Below are 22,911 nucleotides of genomic sequence, written 5' to 3' on the forward strand. Positions count from 1 at the left end.
AGGAGCTCTCTCTTGCTTAGTGGTGTTGCAGACTCTGGGGCCTTTCAGAACAGAAATATTTATATATATACACTGAGATCATGTGACACTTAGATTGCACACAGGTGGACTTTATTTAACTAATTATGTAACTTCTGAAGGTAATTGGTTGCACCAGATCTTATTTAGGGACTTCATTTCAAAGGGGGTGAATACATTTGCACCCAACACTTTTCCATATATTTCTTTCTTCAAATTTTTGGAAACAAGTAATTTTTTTCATTTCACTTCACCAATTTGGACAATTTTGTGTTTGTCAATTGCATGAAATCCAAATAAAATCCATTTAAATTAAAGATTGTAAGGCGACAAAATAGGAAAAACTCCAAGGGGATGAATACTTTTGCAAGGCGCTGTAGGTGTTACCAATGTGGGAAACGTATGGTTTTCTTTCTATGACAAAATGATGTTTGATCAAAAGTTGTAAAGATCTTGAGTTTAGTTGGTTGGCTTGCTATTGTTAGCAAACATGGCTAGTCTTTTCCTCGACTACAATAGAAAATACATCATCCTCTGGTGAAGACGGCATGTTACCTCCTCGTCCAAGCCATTCTCCGAGTTGTCGTCCGTCATGTGGAATGCAGTTTTGGGCTGAACCGAGAAGAAACTTACGTCACCCCTACAGTTGACCAATCACAGACGAAGGGGCATAGACTTCCGATACCGAACTTCGACTTGCCTCAAGAAAATTGCTGGTGTGCACGAACCTTGCTGAACCAAAAAGTCAACATTTCTTCAAACTACTAAAAGCAAAAAACTTTTACGAACTGTTTTGGATGGGAAGCATGCGCTAGAAGCCAAGCATAATGCTTTGTGTAAATAAAGCATAGCCTACCAGAAACTATCACAAGAGCAGAAGATACTAAATATGTAGGTATTAACTACGACGGATCTCAATAACCGCCATCGTCTAATTAACGTCACTTTGCTTAGTTAGCCAAAACGAATCAAAGGCATAAAAACACCACACGTATTATTTAATCATTACACAACTCTTATCCAAATTATAGGATCTGTGTCGCTCTATGAACTGACCACAGTCCGACCAACAGATTAACACAGGACCTCTAAAAATAAATCCACTGTATTTTTATTTAACCTTCAAAACAGATTGAGATAAAAAAAAAAAATCTATTTACAAGAGAGCCCTGTACACATTACAATAAAAAAAGAAAGAATATTAAAACATACGTGTATAAAATATAATTCAGCACAAAATAAACATGAATAAAATCAATCCCATTCAACTACATAGAGGTCCTAAATCAATCCCTTTCAACTACATAGAGGTCCTAAATCAATCCCTTTCAACTATATAGAGGTCCTAAATCAATCCCTTTCAACTATATAGAGGTCCTAAATCAATCCCTTTCAACTACATAGAGGTCCTAAATCAATCCCATTCAACTACATAGAGGTCCTAAATCAATCCCATCCAACTACATAGAGGTCCTAAATCAATCCCATCCAACTACATAGAGGTCCTAAATCAATCCCATTCAACTACATAGAGGTCCTAAATCAATCCCAGTCAACTACATAGAGGTCCTAAATCAATCCCAGTCAACTACATAGAGGTCCTAAATCAATCCCATCCAACTACATAGAGGTCCTAAATCAATCCCATTCAACTACATAGAGGTCCTAAATCAATCCCAGTCAACTACATAGAGGTCCTAAATCAATCCCACCCAACTACATAGAGGTCCTAAATCAATCCCATCCAACTACATAGAGGTCCTAAATCAATCCCAGTCAACTACATAGAGGTCCTAAATCAATCCCATCCAACTACATAGAGGTCCTAAATCAATCCCAGTCAACTACATAGAGGTCCTCAACCAGTAATGTGAACTGCCTGGGTGACATCAGCACATCTAACTGCAGTGAACTCTGCAGATTGTTCCACAAATTAGGGGCAAATAAACAACGCCGCTTTTCCCCAAATCTGTGGAGACTGAAGGGATCTCCAGTGTTACCCATTCCTGTGGACGGGTTTGGTAACTTAATAAAGTTACATATAGAGAGAGAGTTTGTCACATTGCTTTGTAAATAAATGAGAATGCAGCTCTCTTCTGACAGAGAAGTCCATCCCACATTTTATACAGACTACAAGGATGAGTCCTAAAATTGTCCCGTGATAAAACGTATTGCTGATTGGTAGACGGCGGCCAAGGGTTTTAAAACAGAGGTTGCCTGTAAACTACATCACCAAAATCCAATACAGGGAGAAGTGGTGTTTGAACAATCATTCTCCTGTTTTTAATACTGAGGCCTCATTTATTTAGATATAAAAAAACTATCTTAGATCTTAGCTTCTAAGTCAAATTTTCTATATGAGTTACGAAGGATAACCTGTCATAAATCCAGACACCCAGGTACTGATATTGAGAAACGAGCTCAGTTTGGGATCCATTTATAGGGCAGATATGCAGGTCCTCAGGGTCAACATGTCGTGACCTAGAGAACAGCATGAACTTGGTTTTACTTGAATTTAACACTAAAGATCTGTAAGGGATTTCTGAATTGGATCAAAGTCATACTGAAGTTCATGAATGGCCTGCTGCACCGAGGGTCAGCCCTAACCCTGAGGTGGTACCGAGGGTCAGCCCTAACCCTGAGGTGGTACCGAGGGTCAACCCTAACCCTGAGGTGGTACCGAGGGTCAGCCCTAACCCTGAGGTGGTACCGAGGGTCAACCCTAACCCTGAGGTGGTACCGAGGGTCAGCCCTAACCCTGACCCTAACCCTGAGGTGGTACCGAGGGTCAACCCTAACCCTGAGGTGGCACCGAGGGTCAGCCCTAACCCTGAGGTGGTACCGAGGGTCAGCCCTAACCCTGAGGTGGTACCGAGGGTCAGCCCTAACCCTGAGGTGGTACCGAGGGTCAGCCCTAACCCTGAGGTGGTACCGAGGGTCAACCCTAACCCTGAGGTGGTACCGAGGGTCAGCCCTAACCCTGAGGTGGCACCGAGGGTCAGCCCTAACCCTGACCCTAACCCTGAGGTGGCACCGAGGGTCAACCCTAACCCTGAGGTGGTACCGAGGGTCAGCCCTAACCCTGAGGTGGTACCGAGGGTCAGCCCTAACCCTGAGGTGGTACCGAGGGTCAACCCTAACCCTGAGGTGGTACCGAGGGTCAGCCCTAACCCTGAGGTGGCACCGAGGGTCAGCCCTAACCCTGACCCTAACCCTGAGGTGGTACCGAGGGTCAGCCCTAACCCTGAGGTGGTACCGAGGGTCAGCCCTAACCCTGACCCTAACCCTGAGGTGGTACCGAGGGTCAACCCTAACCCTGAGGTGGTACCGAGGGTCAGCCCTAACCCTGAGGTGGTACCGAGGGTCAGCCCTAACCCTGAGGTGGTACCGAGGGTCAACCCTAACCCTGAGGTGGTACTGAGGGTCAGCCCTAACCCTGAGGTGGCACCGAGGGTCAGCCCTAACCCTGACCCTAACCCTGAGGTGGTACCGAGGGTCAGCCCTAACCCTGAGGTGGTACCGAGGGTCAACCCTAACACTGACCCTAACCCTGAGGTGGCACCGAGGGTCAGTCCTAACCCTGAGGTGGTACCGAGGGTCAGCCCTAACCCTGAGCCTAACCCTGAGGTGGTACCGAGGGTCAGCCCTAACCCTGAGGTGGTACCGAGGGTCAACCCTAACACTGACCCTAACCCTGAGGTGGCACCGAGGGTCAGTCCTAACCCTGAGGTGGTACCGAGGGTCAGCCCTAACCCTGAGCTGGTACCGAGGGTCAGCCCTAACCCTGAGCTGGTACCGAGGGTCAGCCCTAACCCTGAGCTGGTACCGAGGGTCAGCCCTAACCCTGAGGTGGTATCGAGGGTCAACCCTAACCCTGAGGTGGTATCGAGGGTCAGCCCTAACCCTGAGGTGGTACCGAGGGTCAGCCCTAACCCTGAGGTGGTATCGAGGGTCAGCCCTAACCCTGAGGTGGTACCGAGGGTCAGCCCTAACCCTGAGGTGGTACCGAGGGTCAACCCTAACCCTGAGGTGGTACCGAGGGTCAGCCCTAACCCTGAGGTGGCACCGAGGGTCAGCCCTAACCCTGACCCTAACCCTGAGGTGGTACCGAGGGTCAGCCCTAACCCTGAGGTGGTACCGAGGGTCAGCCCTAACCCTGACCCTAACCCTGAGGTGGTACCGAGGGTCAACCCTAACCCTGAGGTGGTACCGAGGGTCAGCCCTAACCCTGAGGTGGTACCGAGGGTCAGCCCTAACCCTGAGGTGGTACCGAGGGTCAACCCTAACCCTGAGGTGGTACCGAGGGTCAGCCCTAACCCTGAGGTGGTACCGAGGGTCAACCCTAACACTGACCCTAACCCTGAGGTGGCACCGAGGGTCAGTCCTAACCCTGAGGTGGTACCGAGGGTCAGCCCTAACCCTGAGCTGGTACCGAGGGTCAGCCCTAACCCTGAGCTGGTACCGAGGGTCAGCCCTAACCCTGAGCTGGTACCGAGGGTCAGCCCTAACCCTGAGGTGGTATCGAGGGTCAGCCCTAACCCTGAGGTGGTATCGAGGGTCAGCCCTAACCCTGAGGTGGTACCGAGGGTCAACCCTAACCCTGAGGTGGTACCGAGGGTCAACCCTAACCCTGAGGTGGTACCGAGGGTCAACCCTAACCCTGAGGTGGTACCGAGGGTCAGCCCTAACCCTGAGGTGGTACCGAGGGTCAGCCCTAACCCTGAGGTGGTACCGAGGGTCAGCCCTAACCCTGATCCTAACCCTGAGGTGGCACCGAGGGTCAGCCCTAACCCTGAGGTGGTACCGAGGGTCAGCCCTAACCCTGACCCTAACCCTGAGGTGGTACCGAGGGTCAACCCTAACCCTGAGGTGGTACCGAGGGTCAACCCTAACCCTGAGGTGGTACCGAGGGTCAACCCTAACCCTGACCCTAACCCTGAGGTGGTACCGAGGGTCAACCCTAACCCTGAGGTGGTACCGAGGGTCAGCCCTAACCCTGACCCTAACCCTGAGGTGGTACCGAGGGTCAGCCCTAACCCTGACCCTAACCCTGAGGTGGTACCGAGGGTCAACCCTAACCCTGAGGTGGTACCGAGGGTCAGCCCTAACCCTGACCCTAACCCTGAGGTGGTACCGAGGGTCAACCCTAACCCTGAGGTGGTACCGAGGGTCAACCCTAACCCTGAGGTGGTACCGAGGGTCAACCCTAACCCTGAGGTGGTACCGAGGGTCAGCCCTAACCCTGAGGTGGTACCGAGGGTCAACCCTAACCCTGAGGTGGTACTGAGGGTCAACCCTAACCCTGAGGTGGTACCGAGGGTCAGCCCTAACCCTGACCCTAACCCTAAGGTGGTACCGAGGGTCAGCCCTAACCCTGAGGTGGTACCGAGGGTCAACCCTAACCCTGACCCTAACCCTGAGGTGGTACCGAGGGTCAACCCTAACCCTGACCCTAACCCTGAGGTGGTACCGAGGGTCAACCCTAACCCTGAGGTGGCACCGAGGGTCAACCCTAACCCTGACCCTAACCCTGAGGTGGTACCGAGGGTCAACCCTAACCCTGAGGTGGTACCGAGGGTCAGCCCTAACCCTGAGGTGGTACCGAGGGTCAACCCTAACCCTGAGGTGGCACAGGAATATAAAACTGTGTCATCTGCATAGAGATGAATGTTACAAGTATTAACAGTGTTTCCTATTTCATTAATATACAAGGTGAACAATAATGGACCCAAAATCAAACCTTGAGGAACACCTTTTTGAATCTCAAGAAATTCTGATTTAACCCCATCTATCAAGATGGCCTGAGTTCTGTCGCTAAGATAATTCTGATTTAACCCCATCTATCAAGTTCTGTCACTAAGATAATTCTGATGTAACCCCATCTATCAAGATGGCCTGAGTTCTGTCACTCGGATAATTCTGATGTAACCCCATCTATCAAGATGGCCTGAGTTCTGTCACTCGGATAATTCTGAAACCATGAACAGGCTGTATATCCCAGGACGACTCTTGATCATTTCTTCAGTAAAACAGAATGATCAACAGTATCGAACGTCTTTGACAGGTCAATGAACAAGGCAGCACAGATCTTTTTAGCATCCCAGGCATCGACAAGATAATTAACAACTAGCGTAGTTGCAGTGGTAGTATTATAACCAGGGCTAAAACCCTGATTGGTTTATAATAAGAATACAATTATCAGATTTTTAAAAAAGAACAAACATTTACATTTAAGTCATTTAGCAGAAGCTCTTATCCAGAGCGACTTACAAATTGGAAAGTTCATACATATTCATCCTGGTCCCCCCCCGTGGGAATTGAACCCTGGTCCCCCCGTGGGCATTGAACCCACAACCCTGGCGTTGCAAGCGCCATGCTCTACCAACTGAGCCACACGGGACCAGAGTTGTACATTGAGTTGTACATTGATCAAGGATTCAAGAATCTCAGCTAAACAAGGAAGTGTTGAAAAGTGAGTAAGTCACTACCGTCCTTATGAAGTGTGGGCACATACGTCCATGTTCTTTTAATACTTCCTGATAACAATGTTACATTAAAAATATGGGCTACTGATGCAGGAATAAGGGGTGGCTGCACACATAAGCAGACCAGGCTCCAGATGCTCAGCCCCTGGGGGTGTAATCATGTCTAATGTTAACAAAGCAATAAGGGGTGGCTGCACACATAAGCAGACCAGGCTCCAGATGCTCAGCCCCTGGGGGTGTAATCACGTCTAATGTTAACAAAGCATCCAGGACTTCTGTATCAGGGAATTTCAGAAAAGGAAAACATCCAAATGACTCTTTTCAAAAGCTGCCTTTGAAATAACATTAAAAAAAATAAAGCTTGCAGAGATAAAAATGATTGATAATCAACTGTTCTGAACCTCGCTGTAATAATCTCAGTCGTCTTCATTTTCAAAGATCTCTGAGAGCAGGAAGAGATCTTGTGGATCGTCTCTGGACTCAGTCTCCCCTGACTCAGTCTGAACCTGGTGGAGATCTCTGGACTCGGTCTCCCCTGACTCAGTCTGAACCTGGTGGAGATCTCTGGACTCGGTCTCCCCTGACTCAGTCTGAACCTGGTGGAGATCTCTGGACTCGGTCTCCCCTGACTCAGTCTGACTGTGTCGGAGGAGCTCTTCAAACTTGGGCAGAACACTACTGTACAGGAAATCAATGATCTCTGAAAGTAAAACACATATACATGAAATTAGTAAATGTGTCCAGAAAACAACAAGATTCTTCATCAAAGCATCATTATATTTGAAGGGGGGTAATCAGTGTTGTTACATGTGATGACACGTGGCATTTTCTTTGTAGGTTTTCATCTCTTTCCGAATGTAGAAACACGTCATTTACACATATGTGGACTTGTATAGTGCTGGAGATGAATAGGAGGTTTAGAACATGCAGTCAAAATGGAGCTAGCTTATCTTCTTGTGAATAGGGGGGCGCTGTTTTCACTTTGGAAAAGAATCGTGCCCAATTTAAACGGCCTCGTACTCTATTCTAGATCATACAATATGCATATTATCATTACTATTGGATAGAAAACACTCTGAAGTTTCTAAAGCCGTTTGAATTATATCTGTGAGTAAAACAGAACTCATTTGGCAGCAAACTTCCATATAAGTGAAAAATCTGAAAACGAGGCTCTGTGTCAGTGCCTGCCTATTCAACTGGCTTTTATTTATCGATCTATATGCACTTCATACGCCTTCCACTAGATGTCAACAGGCAGTAGAAGGTTGAATGGGGTGTCTAGCTTGATGTGAGGCCGAATAAGAGCTTTTGGAGTGACAGGTCCGCCCTATCGTCAGCATTCAGCTGCGCGCCGGGGAACCTCACATTGTCTTCTGAAAAGCGTTCGGTATACACGACGAATTGCTCCGGCTCTCATTTTATTGAATACATATGAGAAGAACATCATAAAGTAGGATTTTCAACCGAGTTTGACCAGTTGATTCGGAATTTTTCGTTCCATGCGTCAAGAGATGATGGACACGTGCGCTCCACAATGCTAGCCAAATTCGACAGAAGAAATGGACATTCTAAAACCAAACAATGATTTATTCTGGACCTAGGACTCCTTGCACAACATTCTGATGGAAGATCAGCAAAAGTAAGACAAGATTTATGATGTTATTTCGTGTTTCTGTGTAATATGTTGACTCCAACACGGCGGAGAATAGGTGAGCGCTGTCTCACAATAATGCATGCTGTATATTGTAGTAAAGTTATTTTAAAAAATCTAACACAGCGGTTGCATTAAGAGCCAGTGTATCTTTCATTTGCCATACAACAAGTATTTTTATGTAAAGTTTATGATGAGTTCTTTGGTTAGATTAGGTGAGTGTCCAAAATATCTCTGGACAATTTGGCGTATTGTGGCTATGTATTCACAATGTAAAACCAGGATTTGTACCTCTAAATATGCACATTTTCTAACAAAACATAAATGTATTGTATAACATGATGTTATAACTGTCATCTGATGAAGTTGTCCAAAGGTTAGTGATTAATTTTATATCTATTGCTGGTTTTTGCAAAAGCTATGTTGGCGGTGAATAAATGCCTTTGTGTGTTTGGCTATTGTGGTAAGCTAATATAATTCTATATTGTGTTTTCGCTGTAAAACACTTAAAATCGGAAATATTGGCTGGATTCACAAGATGTTTATATTTCATTTGCTGTACATCATGTATTTTTCATAAATGTTTTATGATGAGTATTTATGTATTTCACGTTGCTCTCAGTAATTATTCTGGCTGCTTTGGTGCTATTTGTGATGGTGGCTGCAATGTAAAACCAGGATTTGTAGCTATAAATATGCACATTTTCGAACAAAACATAAATGTATTGTATAACATGATGTTATAAGACTGTCATCTGATGAAGTTGTTCAAGGTTAGTGATTAATTTTCTCTCTATTTGTGGGTTTTGTGAAAGCTACCTATGCGGTGGAAACATGGTGAAAACATGGCGTTGTGTTTTTGGCTATTGTGGTGAGCTAATAGAAATACATATTGTGTTTTCGCTGTAAAACATTTTAAAAATCAGAAATGATGGCTGGATTCACAAGACGTTTATCTTTCATTTGCTGTATTGGACTTGTGATTTCATGAAACTATATTATATGATATTCCTGTCCCGTTAGGCTAGGCTATGCTATGCTAGTCAGCTTTTTTGATGAGGATGCTCCCGGATCCGGGATGGGTATCACTGAAAGGTTAAACTTCCTGTCCCTTGGAAGTGATGTCACCGGAACACTGATCATAGTGACTTGGACTCAACTATTCTAAAAACCTCCAACCTAAAACACATAGGGATTGTAAACTGTGTGTATGACAGCAGCTTGTACCTACCACAGAAAGACATGCTCTGTCTCAATGGCACTTTGGCTACTTTCAGCTTGTACCTACCACAGAAAGACATGCTCTGTCTCAATGGCACTTTGGATACTTTCAGCTTGTACCTACCACAGAAAGACATGCTCTGTCTCAATGGCACTTTGGCTACTTTCAGCTTGTACCTACCACAGAAAGACATGCTCTGTCTCAATGGCACTTTGGCTACTTTCAGCTTGTGGTAGTGCATCTGCACGTAGCAAGGAGTCACACCCCTTTGGACATGAAAGAAATGTTAGCACATAACTCTGCATTCCCACACACATAAACCACAATGACCCTGCCATGTGCAGTTGTACTCCTCACTTCTAGAAGACAGGAAACAAAGGCTGTGCTTGTACTCTACAGATCCCCCTTTCTTTGACGGTTATCGACCGAGTTCGTAGACAATTAAAACATCTGCGTTGTGTCAAGAGATTTGAGAATCGAAACGTAAATACTAACATAATACAAACCTCTGTCACTGAAAATGTCATTTATAATAAAAATACAACATTGTCTAAAACAAAGTAGAATCTGTGTATAATAAAACCCACTTACCCAATTGTGTGAGCAATTTCTTCCCAGTCAATATCTGTTGCATCTTCCACCTGCATTGCGTTCAACCTGAAAGGTCAAAATGACATTGAATCAACATTGGCAAAAGTACACCACATTAGTAAGTCACTACACTGGGCTAATAAATCTTCCAAAGAAAATAAACTAAACAATTGTACAATAGCATATATTGAAATAAAAAATCTTCACATGACTCACGCTTTGATCAAATCCACTTTAGCCTTTACAGTTTTCACACCTCCACTGAATACTGGTTGTCCATATGTCATTTTGTGTGCCATAACACCCAACCTGGAAACAGGAGAAGAGACGTCTCAAAAGACAATGTTCTGAATCTGAACGCTTCTGGAAACAAAACAAGGGAGACATTGTCATAGTGCAAGAATTGTGCAACGTGCAAAAGAACAATTTGAGTTATTAACGAGACGACTATTTAACTAGAGTTTAGCGAGCAATTCATCTGGGTTAACTAACAACTAACATTGTGTAAGATATATTAATAATTTCTGCTAATTTTCCTGCATAACATAAGTCACATAGAATCTTAACAGTGCCATTTCCATAAGGTTGACTGGCAAAAGAGAAATATTGGCATACTTGCCAACTGGCTATGGCAGAAGTTTGACGTACAGTGCATACGGAAGGTATTCAGACCCCTTGACTTTTTCCACATTGTTACCTTACAGCCTTATACTAAAATTACTTTAAACCCCCCCCCCCCTGGACTACACATAATATCCCATAATGACAAGGCAAAAATAGCTTTTTTAGAAATGTATCCCATTCTTCTCTGCAGATCCTCTCAAGCTCTGTCAGGTTGGATGGGGAGCGTCTCTGCACAGTTATTTTCAGGTCTCTCCACAGATGTTAGATTGGGATCAAATCCGGGCTCTGGCTGGGCCACTCAAGGACATTCAGACTTGTCCCGAAGCCACTCCTGTGTTGTCTTGGCTGTGTGCTTAAGGTCGTTGTCCTGTTGGAAGGCAAACCTTTGCTCGAGTCTGAGGTCCTGGTTGCTCTGGAGCAGGTTTTCATCAAGGATCTCTCTGTTCATCTTTCCCTCGATCCCGACAAGTTTTCCAGTCCCTGCCGCTGAAAAACATCCCCACAGCATGATGCTGCCACCACCATGCTTCACCGTAGGGATGGTGCCAGGTCTCCTCCAGATGTGACACTTGGCATTCAGGCCAAAGAGTTCAATCTTGGTTTCATCAGACCAGAGAATCTTGTTTCTCATGGTCTGAGTGTCCTTTAGGTGCCTTTTGTCAAAATCCAAGCAGGCTGTCATGTGCCTTTTACTGAGGAGAGGCTTCTGTCTGGCCACTCTACCATAAAGGCCTGATTGGTGGAGTGCTGCAGAGATGGTTGTCCTTCTGGAAGGTTCTCCCTTCTCCACAGAGGAACTCTGGATCTCTGACAGAGGGACCATCGGGTTATTGGTCACCTCTCTGACCAAGGCCCTGTGGGACCTTATATATAGACAGGTGTATGCCTTTCCAAATCATTTATAATCAAACTTTATTTGTCACATGCGCCGAATTCAACAACTGCTTACTTACAAGCCCTTAACCAACAATGCAGTTCAAGAAAGGGGGGAGTCAATGTAAATAGTCCATAGTCCAGGTGGCCATTTGACTAATTGTTCAGCAGTCTCATGGCAGAAGCTGTTAAGGAGCCTTTTGGTCCTAGATTTGGTGCTCTGGTACCAATTGCCGCGCGGTAGCAGAAAGAACAGTCTATGACTTGGGTGACTGGAGTCTGACAATGTTTTAGGCCTTCCTCTGACACCGCCTGGTATAGAAGTCCTGGATGGCAGGAAGCTTGGCCCCAGTGATGTACTGGACCGTACACACTACCCTCTGTAGCGAATTGCGATTGGAGGCCGAGCAGTTGCCATACCAGGCGGTGATGCAACCGGTCAGGATGCTCTCGATGGTGCAGCTGTAGAACCTTTTGAGGATCTGGGGACCCATGCCAAATCCTTTCAGTCTCCTGAGGGGGAATAGGTTTTGTCGTGCCCTCTTCACAACTGTATTGGTGTGCTTGGACCATGTTAGTTTGTTGATGATGTGGACACCAAGGAACTTGAAACTTTCGACCCGCTCCACTACAGCCCCGTCGATGAGAATGGGGGCGTGTTCAGTCCTCCTTTTCCTGTAGTCCACGATCAGCTCCTTTGTCTTGCTCACGTTGAGGGAGAGGTTGTTGTCCTGGCACCACACTGCCAGGTCTCTAACCTCATCCCTATAGGCTGTCTCGTCATTGTAGGTGATCATTATTTTTGCAAAAATGTTTTTATTTTATTGTATATAGATTGATATTTTTATTTATTTAATCCATTTTAGAATAAGAAAGTGGAAAAAGTCTGAATATTTTCCCAGTGGACTGTATAGCCGTGTTATTTTCTACTTCCTGTATATAGCCATGTTATTTTCTACTTCCTGTATATAGCCATGTTATTTTCTACTTCCTGTATATAGCCGTGTTATTTTCTACTTCCTGTATATAGCCATGTTATTTTCTACTTCCTGTATATAGCCATGTTATTTTCTACTTCCTATATATAGCCATGTTATTTTCTACTTCCTGTATATAGCCGTGTTATTTTCTACTTCCTGTATATAGCCGTGTTATTTTCTACTTCCTGTATATAGCCATGTTATTTTCTACTTCCTGTATATAGCCATGTTATTTTCTACTTCCTATATATAGCCATGTTATTTTCTACTTCCTGTATATAGCCATGTTATTTTCTACTTCCTGTATATAGCCATGTTATTTTCTACCTCCTGTATATAGCCGTGTTATTTTCTACTTCCTGTATATAGCCGTGTTATTTTCTACTTCCTGTATATAGCCATGTTATTTTCTACTTCCTGTATATAGCCATGTTATTTTCTACTTCCTATATATAGCCATGTTATTTTCTACTTCCTGTATATAGCCGTGTTATTTTCTACTTCCTGTATATAGCCGTGTTATTTTCTACTTCCTGTATATAGCCATGTTATTTTCTACTTCCTGTATATAGCCATGTTATTTTCTACTTCCTATATATAGCCATGTTATTTTCTACTTCCTGTATATAGCCATGTTATTTTCTACTTCCTGTATATAGCCATGTTATTTTCTACCTCCTGTATATAGCCGTGTTATTTTCTACTTCCTGTATATAGCCGTGTTATTTTCTACTTCCTGTATATAGCCATGTTATTTTCTACTTCATGTATATAGCCATGTTATTTTCTACTTCCTATATATAGCCATGTTATTTTCTACTTCCTGTATATAGCCATGTTATTTTCTACTTCCTATATATAGCCGTGTTATTTTCTACTCCCTGTATATAGCCATGTTATTTTCTACTTCCTGTATATAGCCATGTTATTTTCTACTTCCTATATATAGCCGTGTTATTTTCTACTCCCTGTATATAGCCATGTTATTTTCTACTTCCTGTATATAGCCATGTTATTTTCTACTTCCTGTATATAACCATGTTATTTTTACTCATTATAGTTATTCACTGAGTATTTACTCCTTGTGTCACTATGTCTATTTTATCTTTAACTCTGCATGGTTGGATAAGAACCCCTCAGTCAGCATTTCACTGTTAGTCTGACACATCCAATAGTCTCTTGACAGATTCTACGGTACAATTTATGTTTCCAGTCTGTCCATGAAAGATTAGTGAGCGATACATGAATACCAATTTCTTTATAAAGCACATTGTTGAAGAAAAGTTTCAAATTAAATCACCCTGGAAGATCATAATGTATTTTACGGTAATTTCTGCACTATGCATAATTATTTTTCACTGTGAAAATGTCAGCTATTTTTTTTTTTTTTTTTTGCAGCAGTTAACCATGAAACTCTGTAGTACCAACCATTTCATTCTACACTGGTCCCGGTGGCGTGTCCTAACCCTCCGGCATACATCTGTCCAGGGGATGTTGTTGTACAGCTTGTCTTTCCTGATGGTGGCATGTCCTCTGCCAGGCTCCACCTGTCCCAGCAGGTGGTCTCGAACAGCTTCCATTAGTCTCTTCAGTTCTTCTTCGCTCCAAGAACCTAAGTTTGCGACTGAAAAACACACACACCAAACAAAGAGGGACCGTTGTTCAGACAACGCTGGTAACAAAATGTCCCCAAAAGAAGTGAAGCAGGATGTCAGGTAAGGATCAAGAGTCATTATTAGAGGTCGACCCGTTAATCGGAACGGCCGATTAATTAGGGCTGACTTCAAGTTTTCATAACAATCGGAAATCGGTATTTTTGGACAGCATTATTTAATCTTTATTTAACTATGCAAGTCAGTCAAGAACACATTCTTATTTTCAATGACGGTCTAGGAACAGTGGGTTAACTGTCTCGTTCAGGGGTAGAACGACAGATTTTCGCCTTGTCAGCTCAGGGGATTCAATCTTGCAACCTTACAGTTTTGAGATATCAGCTGATGTAAGAAGGGCTTTATAAATACATTTGATTGATATACTGTACTTGACTAAAACACATAGGACAAGTCAATACTGTACTTGACTAAAACACATAGGACGAGTCTATACTAGAGGTATAGTATAACTAGTCCAACGCTCTAACCACCTGATTACATTGCACTCCACGAGGAGCCTGCCTGTTACGCGAATGCAGTAAGAAGCCAAGTTAAGTTGCTAGCTAGCATTAAACTTATAAAAAACAATCAATCAATCATAATCACTAGTTAACTCCACATGGTTGATGATATTACTAGTTTATCTAGTTAACTACACATGGTTGATGATATTACTAGTTTATCTAGCGTGTCCTGCGTTGCATATAATCGATGCGGTGCGTATCGTAGCTCCAACGTGTACCTAACCATAAACATCAATGCCTTTCTTAAAATCAATACACAGAAGTATATATTTTTAAAACTGCATATTTAGCTAAAAGAAATCCAGGTTAGCAGGCAATATTAACCAGGTGAAATTGTGTCACTTCTCTTGCGTTCATTGCACACAGAGCCAGGGTATATGCAACAGTTTGGGCCACCTAATTTGCCAGAATTGTACGTAATTATGACATAACATTGAAGGTTGTGCAATGTAACAGGAATATTTAGACTTATGGATGCCACCCGTTCGATAAAATACGGAACGGTTCCATATTTCACTGAAAGAATAAACGTTTTGTTTTCGAGATGATAGTTTACGGATTCGACCATATTAATGACCAAAGGCTCGTATTTCTGTGTGTTATTATGTTATAACTAAGTCTATGATTTGATAGAGTAGTCTGACAGAGCGGTGGTAGGCAGCAGCAGGCTCGTAAGCATTCATTCAAACAGCACTTTTGTGCGTTTTGCCAGCAGCTCTTCGTTGTGCTTCAAGCATTGAGCTGTTTATGACTTCAAGCCCATCAACTCCCGAGATGAGGCTGGTGTAACCGATGTGAAATGGCTAGCTAGTTAGCGGGGTGCGCGCTAATAGCGTTTCAAACATCACTCGCTCTGTGACTTGGAGTAGTTGTTCCCCTTGCTCTGCATGGGTAACGCTGCTTCGAGGGTGGCTGTTGTCATTGTGTTCCTGGTTCGAGCCCAGGTAGGAGCGAGGAGAGGGACGGAAGCTATACTGTTACACTGGCAATACTAAAGTGCCAATAAGAACATCCAATAGTCAAAGGTATATGAAATACAAATCGTATAGAGAGAAATAGTCCAATAATTCCTATAATAACTACAACCTAAAACTTCTTACCTGGGAATATTGAAGACTCATGTTAAAAGGAACCACCAGCTTTCATATGTTCTCATGTTCTGAGCAAGGATCTTAAACGTTAGCTTTCTTACATGGCACATATTGCACTTTTACTTTCTTCTCCAACACTTTGTTTTTCCATTATTTAAACCAAAGTGAACATGTTTCATTATTTATTTGAGGCTAAATTGATTTTATTGATGTATTAAGTTAAAATAAGGGGTTCATTCAGTATTGTTGTAGATGTCATTATTACAAATAAATAACGTTTTTTTTAATTTATTTTTTTAAATCAGCCGATTAAATCGGTATCGGCTTTTTTGGTCCTCCAATAATCGGTATCGGAATCGGAGTTGAAAAATCATAATCGGTCGACCTCTAGTCATTATATTTGATTCAAGTTCCTAATGACTTACACATCTGAGAAAAACGCTTCCTGAGGGGCGTTTCACTCCGGCCAGTCAACTGCGAGATCTTCACCCAATTGTTGCCGTGCAACGTCTGCAGTTTTTTCAAAGAGTAAAGTTCATCTTCGCTGAACCTTCGTCTAAAAATTCATAGAAACATTCAAGTAATAAGTCTGTAAAAAGCCACAGTATAACGACCTTCGTGTCAGGAGAAACAGCACAGTTGGTAGTTCCAGTTCAATATCACTATACTTTAGTACACAGTCAAAGGCCATTATTAGCGTTGTCAGATCCTTAAAGTAACTAGCCCAGTCTTACCTGCCCTTGTAGCTGCTACCATCAAACATTTTCCTCCCACCACGACTATAGACCTTATGCCAAGGCCTTGGGATTCCTTCAGCTGCAACAGGTTAGGGAGAGGAGATCAGTTTTCTAGGAAATCCCTTAGCCTACTTATTTATGCTAAAGACAGGGATATAAATGTGGGGATGAAACTTTATCTGTTATCGTTATGAAGCTGGCTAGAATACACCGCACCTATTCTTTCAGGGAACCTGTGATGACTCTTCAACCTCTGGATTTGTGTCAGTTCGTCTTTGAAGCGCTTTGTATGGAAGAGTTTAGCAGCATTCTCAATCCCTGTGAGAGCCAGGAAGTCTTTTATGTTACTCATCAGTTGTTTGTTCTCCTGTGCGCTGTATCGTCCAGTTCGCAGGGAAATGCCTGGAAAAGACAGAAGATTCCACAGAGGCTTAACCTAGGGCTCCGGGCTAGCGCGGTAACCTAGGGCGCCGGGCTAGCGCGGTAACCTAGGGCTCCGGGCTAGCGCGGTAACCTAGGGCTCCGGGCTAGCGCGGTAACCTAGGGCTCCGGGCTAGCGCGGTAACCTAGGGCTCCGGGCTAGCGCGGTAACCTAGGGCTCCGGGCTAGCGCGGTAACCTAGGGCTCCGGGCTAGCGCGGTAACCTAGGGCTCCGGGCTAGCGCGGTAACCTAGGGCTCCGGGCTAGCGCGGTAACCTAGGGCTCCGGGCTAGCGCGGTAACCTAGGGCTCCGGGCTAGCGCGGTAACCTAGGGCTCCGGGCTAGCGCGGTAACCTAGGGCTCCGGGCTAGCGCGGTAACCTAGGGCTCCGGGCTAGCGCGGTAACCTAGGGCTCCGGGCTAGCGCGGTAACCTAGGGCTCAGTCTGGAGCCCTGGTTTAACCTACTGGGTCTAAATGATGTCAGTCTGGAGCCCTGGTTTAACCTACGGGGTCTAAATGATGTCAGTCTGGAGCCCTGGTTTAACCTACTGGGTCTAAATGATGTCAGTCTGGAGCCCTGGTTTAACCTACTGGGTCTAAATGATGTCAGTCTGGAGCCCTGGTTTAACCTACTGGGTCTAAATGATGTCAGTCTGGAGCCCTGGTTTAACCTACTGGGTCTAAATGATGTCAGTCTGGAGCCCTGGTTTAACCTACTGGGTCTAAATGATGTCAGTCTGGAGCCCTGGTTTAACCTACTGGGTCTAAATGATGTCAGTCTGGAGCCCTGGTTTAACCTACTGGGTCTAAATGATGTCAGTCTGGAGCCCTGGTTTAACCTACTGGGTCTAAATGATGTCAGTCTGGAGCCCTGGTTTAACCTACTGGGTCTAAATGATGTCAGTCTGGAGCCCTGGTTTAACCTACTGGGTCTAAATGATGTCAGTCTGGAGCCCTGGTTTAACCTACTGGGTCTAAATGATGTCAGTCTGGAGCCCTGGTTTAACCTACTGGGTCTAAATGATGTCAGTCTGGAGCCCTGGTTTAACCTACTGGGTCTAAATGATGTCAGTCTGGAGCCCTGGTTTAACCTACTGGGTCTAAATGATGTCAGTCTGGAGCCCTGGTTTAACCTACTGGGTCTAAATGATGTCAGTCTGGAGCCCTGGTTTAACCCACTGGGTCTAAATGATGTCAGTCTGGAGCCCTGGTTTAACCCACTGGGTCTAAATGATGTCAGTCTGGAGCCCTGGTTTAACCTACTGGGTCTAAATGATGTCAGTCTGGAGCCCTGGTTTAACCTACTGGGTCTAAATGATGTCAGTCTGGAGCCCTGGTTTAACCTACTGGGTCTAAATGATGTCAGTCTGGAGCCCTGGTTTAACCTACTGGGTCTAAATGATGTCAGTCTGGAGCCCTGGTTTAACCTACTGGGTCTAAATGATGTCAGTCTGGAGCCCTGGTTTAACCTACTGGGTCTAAATGATGTCAGTCTGGAGCCCTGGTTTAACCTACTGGGTCTAAATGATGTCAGTCTGGAGCCCTGGTTTAACCTACTGGGTCTAAATGATGTCAGTCTGGAGCCCTGGTTTAACCTACTGGGTCTAAATGATGTCAGTCTGGGGCCCTGGTTTAACCTACTGGGTCTAAATGATGTCAGTCTGGAGCCCTGGTTTAACCTACTGGGTCTAAACGATGTCAGTCTGGAGCCCTGGTTTAACCTACTGGGTCTAAATGATGTCAGTCTGGAGCCCTGGTTTAACCTACTGGGTCTAAACGATGTCAGTCTGGAGCCCTGGTTTAACCTACTGGGTCTAAACGATGTCAGTCTGGAGCCCTGGTTTAACCTACTGGGTCTAAACGATGTCAGTCTGGAGCCCTGGTTTAACCTACTGGGTCTAAATTATGTCAGTCTGGAGCCCTGGTTTAACCTACTGGGTCTAAATGATGTCAGTCTGGAGCCCTGGTTTAACCTACTGGGTCTAAATGATGTCAGTCTGGAGCCCTGGTTTAACCTACTGGGTCTAAATGATGTCACATTTAGTCAGCGGGCCAAACACTGAATGTGGATTCATGTGTTAAGGGAGTAAAAAATATATTTTCCCCCCAGAAGTCAATAAATGTCTCAAACATCAACACAGTAACATGTTACATAACATAGCTTACATGTGGACAAGTTAGCTACATCATCCTACGATAAACACCACGAGGGTTTAAAGAATAAACCTACCTTGTCTTCGGAATTCCTTGAATCGATAAAGATCATACTTGATCATCGCTCTGATCTTATTAACAGGACGAGACGCAACATTGGGAACAAACTCTTGGAGCTCAATCATAGCCCTCCATTCGTTTTCACTGTAACACAGAGAGGGGAGAAATATCTAAATAACATCTAAAACATCTGTTTTTGAAACCTCTTGAGTTGACAGGGCAGGACAGAAATGCCTCGTCTCTGCACAGGAAGATGTTTCAGATGAAACTCTGGTAGACAGCACAATGATTCACAGAGCTCTGGTTTTCACCAGCAAATCCTACGGTCAAAGGTTATGTTCACTACCACCAATAAGGGAAATCACTCTTCAGAATATGCTAGATTCACTCTTAAAACAAGTGTACGAGGTTCCTTTCTACTGACCTGAGAGCTTTATCGTTTTGGATGCGTCTACGGTGTTGGGTGCTTGTCTCAACCGTGGTTGTATGGGGGCCATCTTCCCCGGTCTCAGATTCTGGTGCAGCATCAGGAGTCCTGTTGTTAGACTTAGAGGGGACACTGTCCATTCCCGTGTCGGACTCTCTGCAGCGTTGTCTCTTTCTCCTGCTGCCCTCTACAGCCCCTCCATCTGGTTGTCTCTTTCTCCTGCTGCCCTCTACAGCCCCTCCATCTGGTTGTCTCTTTCTCCTGCTGCCCTCTACAGCCCCTCCATCTGGTTGTCTCTTTCTCCTGCTGCCCTCTACAGCCCCTCCATCTGGTTGTCTCTTTCTCCTGCTGCCCTCTACAGCCCCTCCATCTGGTTGTCTCTTTCTCCTGCTGCCCTCTACAGCCCCTCCATCTGGTTGTCTCTTTCTCCTGCTGCCCTCTACAGCCCCTCTATCTGGTTGTCTCTTTCTTCTCCTGCTGCCCTCTACAGCCCCTCCATCTGGTTGTCTCTTTCTCCTGCTGCCCTCTACAGCTCCTCCATCTGGTTGTCTCTTTCTCCTGCTGCCCTCTACAGCTCCTCTATCTGGTTGTCTCTTTCTTCTCCTGCTGCCCTCTACAGCCCCTCCATCTGGTTGTCTCTTTCTTCTCCTGCTGCCCTCTACAGCTCCTCTATCTGGTTGTCTCTTTCTCCTGCTGCCCTCTACAGCCCCTCCATCTGGTTGTCTCTTTCTCCTGCTGCCCTCTACAGCTCCTCTATCTGGTTGTCTCTTTCTCCTGCTGCCCTCTACAGCCCCTCCATCTGGTTGTCTCTTTCTCCTGCTGCCCTCTACAGCCCCTCTATCTGGTTGTCTCTTTCTCCTGCTGCCCTCTACAGCCCCTCCATCTGGTTGTCTCTTTCTCCTGCTGCCCTCTACAGCCCCTCCATCTGGTTGTCTCTTTCTCCTGCTGCCCTCTACAGCCCCTCCATCTGGTTGTCTCTTTCTCCTGCTGCCCTCTACAGCCCCTCCATCTGGTTGTCTCTTTCTCCTGCTGCCCTCTACAGCCCCTCCATCTGGTTGTGTTTTCAGCCTCGATGTTGTTTTCCATTTTCTCCCAGTTTTTTCTAGAATACCTGGGAGCTTTGTTTCATCTGGACAAATGTTCAGTTGAATCTCTCCAACTATTTCCTTCTTTTGTTTCCTTCCTGTTGTCGTCCCCAGCATGGTGGCAGCTGTTTTTAACCGATTTGCACCATCTATAAAAGACAAAGACAATATTAAACCGATTAAACTGAACTCTACGATTTAGCTTCGATGTCAAATAAAATGAAGTAACCAAAAAACGATTGATTTCAGCACCCAAAGAATAGCCCGTGATTACACACACTATTGTATTTGAAAACACACACACAGGCGCCTGAGCAATGGAGCAGCACTTAGCTAACGTAATGTCACAAAGCATTATCTAACTGGGGATAGCTAGCTAACATAATGCCTGAGCAATGGAGCAGCTGCATCCTCACTTTCTAAATAGGGGTGCATACAAATGTTTTTGTACCCCCACTTTTCTAGGAGAAAGTTATCATAATCCATTGGGTAATTTGTCCTTTTCAAATAATTAGTCATGTTTTGAGCAAGTCTGTATTAAAATAGATACTGTCCATTTTATATATGATATAATAATTAACAGATTGCATTTTGAACCCCCTCCCCTCAAGATGAATGGTTATGCCCACTGGAAAGTTTTGCTACCCTCCCGCCCACCACTGTTTTGAACATCTTACAATATACTATTTAGAACGTAAACATGTTATATTTTCAAAATAGTTAATACAGTTGCATTTTTTTAATTTTTTTAGCTTTGTCGTTATGGGGTATTGTGATGTCATTATGGGGTATTGTGATGTCATTATGGGGTAGTGTGATGTCATTATGGGGTAGTGTGTGTAGATTGAGGGATTTTTCCCCATCCATTTTTAGAATAAGGCTGTAATGTAACAAAATGTGGGAAAATTCAAGGGGTCTGAATACTTTCAGAAGGCTCTGTATCTAACTGATGGGAGACACAAGCTACATTCCTTGCCAAATGACAACGGTTTTCAACACCAACATAACAAAATGGATTGGTTTGTTCCAACAACGAGCTGCAGTTTCGGAATAATTTCATGTCGACTATTTTTGCGCTTTGGCTACTTTGCGAACTGCTGGCGCCATTTAGAATTGGTTAGCCCAGGGCTTGGCTGTAACCTGCCTAAACATAGACAGGTTCTGGAAATATATTAAAACAGATTAGATAAAGACAACGAGCATATTTTAATCAGAATCATTAAGCCTAGTCCTACACACCAAACAGATGTTGCGTCTGTAATTCATCACCATGCTGTGTTCAATGTGGAATTGTTCATTTAGAAAAGTCCAAATAACAGGTAGAATAAACTAAATCTAACATCTGTATATTGTAAAGATAGATTTTTGATTGCAACACTGAAAAAAATGGTCTTTCAACTCGCCAAATTGAGTCCCGTTTCAAGTGATCGCTGAGAATAACTTTCACACACAAGATGCGGATCACTTCGCAATGGCTTCTTTCTATTCTGTTATATTACATCATGGGTTTTACTATAAAACAGGTGTCTTGACTGAGATATGGGCTCTGGAAATAAGAGCGTGTTGTCTGCTAAAGGAACAAAACAAGGATACATCATTGCACAGCCATAAACTTCTACAAACAAGCCCCACGTTGCTGAGGTTACTGCCTTTTTCCAGACCGATAAGGTTTCAATAAATCAATATTAAATGGTACTTTTTGACGGAATAATATATATTAGCAATTGAGACTTGTTATCTGTAATGGTTATGATAAACATGTACATTTAAGAATTATAAATGTATTTTCTTGCACCCCGATTTTCAGACAAATTCTGTCGCCCAGGTACAACGTTAAAAAACATTTGTTCACACATGCACAAACACACATCCACGTTTGATCAGCATAACTACCTAGTTAGCTAGTTAGCTGGCCTGGTTAACTACACGTGCTAGTTCATCCGAAGACTCTAGCTTGGTAGCTAAATAAGCAAATCCGAGATAAACCTCGTAAAGAAAAACAAACAAGCACTGACCTGACCGAACACACGGAAAACTGACCTCAGTTCCGCTCCATCGCTTCCTTCTTCTGTTTGACGCGTCAGCGGCTGGCGAGCCCATCAACAGGCCACAGCGCCCCCATGTGGACGGAGTGTTACTATAACGGACACAGTCAGACCCACCAGTAATAATATAAATACATGACTACAATGTGAGGAAAGAAACAGTGTGATCCAGTATGATCATGTATTGAATGAACTGAATTGATAGACAACAAATTAAAACGCATGCGCTTCCTGACAACTGCAGCGGCTTGGGACTGATGTGACACAGCAT

At 44.3% G+C, this 22,911-nt stretch overlaps 2 protein-coding genes across 5 annotated transcripts; both read right to left on the reverse strand.

Annotated features, from left to right (window-relative positions):
* Positions 1-1,112: 1,112 nt before the first annotated feature.
* LOC129858560 (putative per-hexamer repeat protein 5) lies at positions 1,113-6,069 on the reverse strand. The gene has a single exon (XM_055927890.1). It carries the CDS (start codon positions 5,856-5,858, stop codon positions 2,589-2,591), a length of 3,270 nt encoding a protein of 1,089 aa, XP_055783865.1. The 5' UTR covers positions 5,859-6,069; the 3' UTR covers positions 1,113-2,588.
* A 93-nt stretch (positions 6,070-6,162) lies between these two features.
* Positions 6,163-22,710, reverse strand: LOC129858562 (transcription termination factor 1-like). Of its 4 annotated transcripts, none has more exons than XM_055927894.1 (11): positions 22,611-22,710; positions 19,508-20,744; positions 19,100-19,227; positions 16,665-16,850; positions 16,446-16,527; positions 16,137-16,267; positions 13,873-14,068; positions 10,184-10,276; positions 9,968-10,033; positions 9,557-9,642; positions 6,163-7,203 (listed from the first exon to the last, which is right to left on the reverse strand). In XM_055927894.1, the coding sequence occupies exons 1-11, from the start codon at positions 22,693-22,695 to the stop codon at positions 6,920-6,922; spliced, it is 2,574 nt and encodes an 857-aa protein (XP_055783869.1). In that variant the 5' UTR covers positions 22,696-22,710; the 3' UTR covers positions 6,163-6,919. The 4 variants fall into 4 exon arrangements, with proteins under 4 accessions (XP_055783869.1, XP_055783866.1, XP_055783868.1 ...); XM_055927891.1 differs by having other exon boundaries at positions 9,386-9,642; XM_055927893.1 differs by having other exon boundaries at positions 9,386-9,642; positions 22,636-22,688.
* Between the last annotated feature and the right edge of the window lie 201 nt (positions 22,711-22,911).

The sequence above is a fragment of the Salvelinus fontinalis genome, chromosome 6 (assembly GCF_029448725.1).
Source record: "Salvelinus fontinalis isolate EN_2023a chromosome 6, ASM2944872v1, whole genome shotgun sequence".
Taxonomy (NCBI): domain Eukaryota; kingdom Metazoa; phylum Chordata; class Actinopteri; order Salmoniformes; family Salmonidae; genus Salvelinus; species Salvelinus fontinalis.